General features: G+C 39.2%; 1 protein-coding gene across 1 annotated transcript; it reads right to left on the reverse strand.

Annotated features, from left to right (window-relative positions):
* Nucleotides 1–4,855: 4,855 nt before the first annotated feature.
* Nucleotides 4,856–5,657, reverse strand: LOC102408484 (dual specificity protein phosphatase 14-like). The gene has a single exon (XM_044946354.1). It carries the CDS (start codon nt 5,655–5,657, stop codon nt 5,133–5,135), a length of 525 nt encoding a protein of 174 aa, XP_044802289.1. The 3' UTR covers nt 4,856–5,132.
* Nucleotides 5,658–7,524: the final 1,867 nt, after the last annotated feature.

Below are 7,524 nucleotides of genomic sequence, written 5' to 3' on the forward strand. Positions count from 1 at the left end.
GGGTCGGGAAGATCCCCTGGAGAAGGAAATGGCAATCCACTCCAGTATTCTTGCCTGGAGAATCTCATGGACAGAGGAGCCTGGCAGGCTACAGTCCATGGGGCTGCAAGAGTCGGACACAACTTAGCGACTAAAGAGAGAGAGAGAGGGCACTATTAATCAACTTCACAGTAGCTTCCTGTGTAGTAAACAGAGCTTCCAAATGGGGAAAGAAAAGTTGCCTCACTTTTCTTACACTTTCTATAATGTTCATTAAAATTTTTTTTTCATTCTTTAACTTTTCATTGAGATCCCGCTTCATAGTAGAATCCTCACAGACACTCTAGTCTCATCATTTCATTTGTGTTTCTAGGCATGTCTACTTGACATTTCAAATTTCTATTCTGTTGAATTCTCATGGCTTCATAAGCAGCTCTTCGATTTACCTCTGAGTAAGGAATGTTCCCTGTCTCATCTGCTTCATTCACTCTCACATATTTGTTTTGAGCATTTGGATTTGTGTTTGTTCAATGGTGTGTGAGTTTGAAATGTCAGGGGAAATAATTGGACAATGCAACCTACTCAAAGTTTAAAAGCTTAATTATGTTTCTAATGTTCTATTGCTTGTCAGAAGCCACTATGTTGAATCTCAGACGGTTATCAGGAAGTTCCTCTGTCTTGAAAAGTATCCTAAGAATGAATTTTTAAAGCATTGTCTCAACTCATTTCCTTATAAATCTCTTTCCATTCACAAATCATTACCACTGCCTATGAAGTTTCTTGTGAGAAGGGAATTCCTCAGAGATTCCAAGAAAACGAAAAACCAAAGAGAGAATCTAAACTGTCAAATGCAAGGACATTTTAAAAGGTAGGAAACTTTGTTTTAATTCTACCTCAGAAGTTTCTTACCTGTCAGTGGTGGTCTATGAAATTATTTTACTAATTTGTCTCTTTGTGAAATAAGAGAAGGAAAGCAGAAGCTCTTAAATCACTGTCTTGAAAAAGTAAGAGAGTATCATGGCCCGGGTGAATCCACTTGAAAAGAGGTTTACGAAGAAGTATCACCTAACCTGCCTTCAACGGAAAATATTTTTCTTAAAAAATTCTATAAATTTCTTCATAAAAATTTCATTTTTTTAATTTCTGAAAGCTTCACAATGCATATTAGTACATAAAATATTCCATTGTGTCTTGTTTTTCTTATTGTTCAGTTGCTAACTTGTGTCTGACTCTTTGCAACCCCATGGACTGCAGGACACCAGACTTCATTGTCCACCACTGTCTTCTGGAGTTTGCTCAAATTCATTTCCATTGAGTAAGTGAAGCTATCTAACCATTTCATCCTCTGCTGTCCCCTTCTTTTGCATTCAATCTTTCCCAGCATCAGGGTCTTTTCCAATGAGTCAGCTCTTTGCCTCAGGTGACCAAAGTATTGGAGCTTCAGCTTCAGCATCAGTCCTTCCAGTGACTATTAGGATTGACTGGTTTGATCTCCTTGAAGTCCATGGGACTCTCAAGGATCTTCTCCTGCACCACAATTTGAAAGCATCAGTTCTTTGGTGCTCAGCCTTCTTTATGGTCCAACTCTCACATCCATTACCTGATGAAGGAAAACCATAGCTTTGACTAAACAGACCTTTGTTGGCAAAGTGATGTCTCTGCTTTTTAATATGCTGTCTAGGTTTGTCATAGCGTTCCTTCTAAGGAGCAAGAGTATTTGAATTTCATGGCTGCAATCACTATCCACAGTGATTTTCAAAGCCAACAAAATAAAATCCATCACTGTTTCCACTTTTTCCCGTCTTATTTGTCCTGAAGTGATGGGACCAGATGCCATGATCTTAGCTTTTTTAATACTGAGTTTCAAGCCAGCTTTTTCACTCTCCTGTCTCACCCTCATTTTATGAAATATAATAAACATCTTTCATTTTATTTGCTTATAATCAGTTCATTTCTCTCCCCCAAATTTAATTCAATTATTTTCTCCATGAAACATTTAATATCAGTTTGTTGTTGTCGTCCTAGGAAGCACAATTTAGGGAATGTTGCCTTAGGGACATGCTTTTCACTAAGCTTATGGTTTTGAGATTTAAGTGAAATGGTTTACATTAACTTAAGGATTGTAGAGACTCATTTTATTTTACACTTGACTCTTAACCAGCTGGAATGCACAAATACACTTACATCCACACAGGAAGAATGCTGCATTGGAAAAATCTGTCTCTATATTTAGGTCCAACACTAGGAATAGGATGAATATGCAGCTCTTTATCCCCAAAATACTAATCTAATTTCTATCATTCAAATGCTAACACTTTCTATTTAATTTTAATGCATAAAAATGAAATCACATTTAAACTAATATTATTGAATGTATGTTTACTCTAAAGTATTAATTATTAAGAAACTCCTTAAGTCCAAAAGGATTTCTGAAATTGAGATCTAGAAGAGAAAACAAGATTAGTGAGATCATGAGGAAAGTGAACAGTTTGTTAGTGATTGAAAGAAGAAATTTCCTCAAGATAAAGGTAGAGACTCAACTACAAAGATAAATTTTCCTGAATTGAAAATTTGATCTAGTATCTACTCTAGCTGTGCTACACAAAAGCACTCCCAAATGTACATTTCTAAAGTGATTTTCCAAAAAGAATGTACCAATAATCATCCAATGCCATCTGGTGATGTTCATGTGTAGAGTCTTCTCTTGTGTTGCTGGAAGAGGGTGTTTGCTATGACCAGTGCATCCTCTTGGCAAAACTCTATTAGTCTTGGCCCTGGTTCATTCTGAGAAATAGATTTAAGGGACTAGATATGATAGACAGAGTACCTGATGAACTATGGACAGAGGTTCATGACATTGTACAGGAGACAGGGATCAAGACCATCCCAAGAAAAAAGAAATGCAAAAAAGCAAAATGGCTGTCTGAGGAGGACTTAACAAATAGCTGTGAAAAGAAGAGAAGGGAAAAGCAAGGAAAAAGGAAAGATATACCCATTTGAATGCAGAGTTCCAAAAAATAGGAAGGAGAGATAAGAAAGCCTTTCTCAGTGATCAATGCAAAGAAATAGGGGAAAACAATAGAATGGGAAAGACTAGAGATCTCTTCAAGAATAGAGATACCATGGGAATATTTCATGCAAAGATGGGGTCAATAAAGGACAGAAATGGTTTAGACCTAACAGAAGCAGAAGATAGTAAAAAGAGGTGGCATACAGAATACAGAGAAGAACTGTACAAAAAAGATCTTCACAATCCAGATAATCACAATGGTGTGATCACTCACATAGAGCCAGACATCCTGGAATGTGAGGTCAAGTGCAGCTTAGGAAGCATCACTACGAACAAAGCTAGTGGAGGTGATGGAATTTCAGTTGAGCTATTTTAAATGTTAAAAGATGATGCTGTGAAAGTGCTGCACTCAGTATGCCAGCAAATTTGGAAAACTCAGCCGTGGCCACCAGACTGGAAAAGGTCAGTTTTCAGTTTTCATTCCAATCCCAAAGAAAGGCAATGCCAAAGAATGTTCAAACTACTGCACAATTGCACTCATATCATACACGAGTAGAGTAATGCTGAAAATTTTCCAAGCCCGGCTTCAGCAATATGTGAACCGTGAACTTTCAGATGTTCGAGCTGGTTTTAGAAAACGCAGAGGAACACAGAGATCAAATTGCCAACATCCACTGGATCATCGAAAAAGCAAAAGAGTTCCAGAAAAACATCTATTTCTGCTTTATTGATTACGCCAAAGCCATCGACTGTGTGGATCACAATAAACTCTGGAAAATTCTGAAAGAGATGGGAATACCAGACCACCTGACCTGCCTCTTGAGAAATCTGTATGCAGGTCAAGAAGCAACAGTTAGAAATGGACATGGAACAACAGACTGTTTCCAAATAGGAAAAGAAATACGTCAAGGCTGTATATTGTCACCCTGCTTATTTAACTTATATGCAGAGTACATCATGAGAAATGCTGGGCTGGAAGAAGCACAAGCTGGAATCAAGATTGCCGGGAGAAATATCAATAACCTCAGATATTCAGATGACACCATCCTTATGACAGAAAGTGAAGAGGAACTAAAGAGCCTCTTGATGAAAGTGAAAGTGGAGAGTGAAAAAGTTGGCTTAAAGCTCAACATTCAGAAAATTAAGATCATGGCTTCATGTCCCATCACTTCAGGGCAAATAGATGGGGAAACAGTGGAAACAGTGTCAGACTTGATTTTTCTGGGCTCCAAAATCACTGCAGATGGTGACTGCAGCCATGCAATTAAAAGCCGCTTACTCCTTGGAAGGGAAGGAAAGTTATGATCAAACTAGACAGCATATTAAAAAGAAGAGACATTACTTGTCAACAAAGGTCCATCTAGTCAAGGCTATGGTTTTTCCAGTGGTCATGTATGGATGTGAGAGTTGAACTATAAAGAAAGCTGAGCACCGAAAAATCAATGCTTTTGAACTGTGTTGTTGGAGAAGACTCTTGAGAGTCCCTTGGACTGCAAGGAGATCAAACCAATCCATCCTAAAGGAGATCAGTCCTGGGTGTTCTTTGGAAGGACTGATGTTGAATCTGAAACTTCAATACTTTGGCCACCTGATGTGAAGAGCTGACTCATTTAAAAAGATCCTGATAGTGGGAAAGATTGAGGGCAGGAGGAGAAAAAGATGACAGAGGATGAGATGGTTGGATGGCATCACCAACTCAGTGGACATGAATTTGGGTATACTCTGGGAGTTGGTGATGTCCAGGGAAGCCTGGTGTGCTGCAGTTCATGGTGTTGCAAAGAGTCAGACATGACTGAGCGACTGAACTGAACTGAACTGATTGTTTGATAGCTATATCTCAGTGTACTCTTGCCAGAATTAAATATTATGATTTCTTTTCTTTGCCAGTTTTATGTAGAATTTTGAGAGATTTTGAAACATGAGCACCCAGTGTAAAAAAAAAAAAAAAAAAAAAAGCACTTCAGGGAGGAGCATTTGTCCACCATTTGGAAAGAAAGGTGAGGAGGGGAGCAGACAGCGTGTAGCAGATGCTGGTACTGCTCCAGGGGCTGCTGCTGCGGGCTCTGGTGGCTCAGATCCCCCAGTAAGGCATCAGGTGTCGGGACTCCTTCTCGTAAACGTCTGGCACTATGCCGTACAGTGTCTATACCATTTTAACTGTCGACTTCCCAAAAAGCTGGCGCTCGTCGTCTATCAGCTGCCTCCAGAAGCCGACGTTGGGCCTGATGACGGGCCTCCGGGCTTTCACCCAGTTGTAGGCCTCCAGCAGGCACACGCTGTGGAATTTCATCAGGTATGCGATGCAGAGCGTGGCCGAGCGGCTGACCCCCGCGGCACAGTGCACCAGGGTGGCCCCGTGTTTCCGGCTCACGCTGTGGATCTTGTCGGCCACGGCGTCAAAGTACAGTCCAATGGGGGCGTGAGGCATGTCAGCCAGAGGCACTTTAACATATTCAAACTGGGGCCAGTTGAAATTGGACATCTCGATGGTAGCGTTCACAATGCAGGTGATGCCGCGAGCCTGGAGGAGGTGCCGGTTGGAGGCTACGCTGCCTCTGCCCAGGAAGAGTGAGGAGGTAATCTGCGCAATGCCTCCCAGGTCTCCCTCAGAAATCATCCGGGGGGCCGTGAGAGTCCGGGGGAGCATGCTGTGACCTCTGGAGCTCATGAAGACGCCATCAATCACACTTGCATGGTTGGAAGCAAGACCAGAGGGTGTTGTTTTCCTAATGTTATTAGGAAAATTATTATTATCCTAATGTTGTTAGTTTTCCTAATGTTAACTAATGTTATTCTCCATTAGTATTTATTGGTGAGGTTAAATATTTTTAATTTTTCTGTGAATTATGTTTCTATCTTCTCATGCAAGGTATATTGGCTATGTAGGGACTAATGATTTAATCTGAATAATTCTGTCCCCTTAATTTACTTTCATTCCCTCATTTTTTTTCTGCTTTATGGACATACTCAGTGAGTATGAGGTATAACCAAAACCAATTTGTTATTGACTGTGCTTTTGGTATCCTATTTAAGAAATTGTTGCCAAATCCAATGTCATGAGATTTTGCTCTATGTTTCTTCTAGGATTTTAAAGTTTCAGGTATTATTACATTTCGAGATTTAAACCATTTTAAGTTAATTTTTGCATACAACATGAGGTAAGGGTCCAATTTCATTCATTTGCAGGTGGTTTTCTAGCTTTCCCAGCATCCTCTGTTAAACAAATTATCCTTTATGCATTGTGTAGCCTTGGCACCCTTGCCAAAGATCTTTTGGCCAAATACATGAGGGTTCATTTCAGGGCTCTTTATTCTGCTTCATTGGTCTATATGTCAGGCTTTATGTCAGTGCCATACTGTTTCAATTACTGTAGCTTCATAATATGTTTTGAAAGCAAGATGTATGAGGCCCCCAGGTATGCGTTTCTTTCTCAAGATTGTTTTGGTAATTTGGTGTTCTTTGAGACATTGGAGTAGAATTAGAGGAGTCTTACTTATACATAGACTTTCACATAAGTCTATATTTTCACTGTTGAAAACTCCACCCTCAGCTGAGCTGAGTGTTATTAAGTCCAGGGTCCCTTTGCTTCAGCAGAGAGTAAATGCTCAGTCTTCTGCTGTGATGGGTATAAGAATGGGAATGGGTAATAGTCATTCTGTTTTTGGTGGAAGGATGGGGTCTAGGGTCATCAAGGATATTCCTTATTGCCTGAAGTAAACACTGAGTAAATGCTCACTGGAGCAGATAATTCAGGCAAAACCAGTACAAGAAAAGTTCAAGCAATAAAAAATTGATACAGTTGAAAATAAAAGTTATTAAGATTGTTAAGTCCCTGAATTTCTAATGGCAACCCATTAGTGATTTCCTCACAAAGCAGTCTTTTTAAGGAACATTATAGAACTTACGTCTATAATATTAAAACTCTGCTAACATAAGCAGACATTTTAGAATCTTAAATGGATAATCACTGAAGTGAACCTGTCTAGATTTTGCATATAGAATTCTAAGCATCCCTGCCAATAAGATTAGAAATTTAAGAAGTTCTTTAGGAGAACAATTTTATTTCCCCAAATAACTCATCATTTTTCTTCTGGGGTTTTTCATATAGGCTATTAAAGTGAATATTAAAAGTGTGAATGGAAATATTTTGTACCCATGATGTTACAGATTGGCATCTTCAGAAGTACAAGAGATATTGCCAAGTCTATCACTAATCAAGTTTTATAATTTACAACCTGTGCACACTGTGGGCTGAGAACCACAGCAGTTGTGCTGAGCATTTCTGGGAAGTTACCACTATCCCAGCACCAATTATTAAAACCTCTTACACACATTAAAGCTATAAAGATTAAAAATATAGCACATTTGTCATTAAATATGGATGACTTCATGTAATATGCATTATATACAAAAACAATGTCCTGCCACTTGAGCTTTATCTCTACCCTACGGAAAATCCACAAACCCAGAGTCCCACATCAAAGCTCATTTTGGCAAAGCCAAGGAACAACTTTGTCATGCAAAATAAACACAGA

The sequence above is a fragment of the Bubalus bubalis genome, chromosome 7 (genome assembly GCF_019923935.1).
Source record: "Bubalus bubalis isolate 160015118507 breed Murrah chromosome 7, NDDB_SH_1, whole genome shotgun sequence".
Lineage (NCBI taxonomy): Eukaryota > Metazoa > Chordata > Mammalia > Artiodactyla > Bovidae > Bubalus > Bubalus bubalis.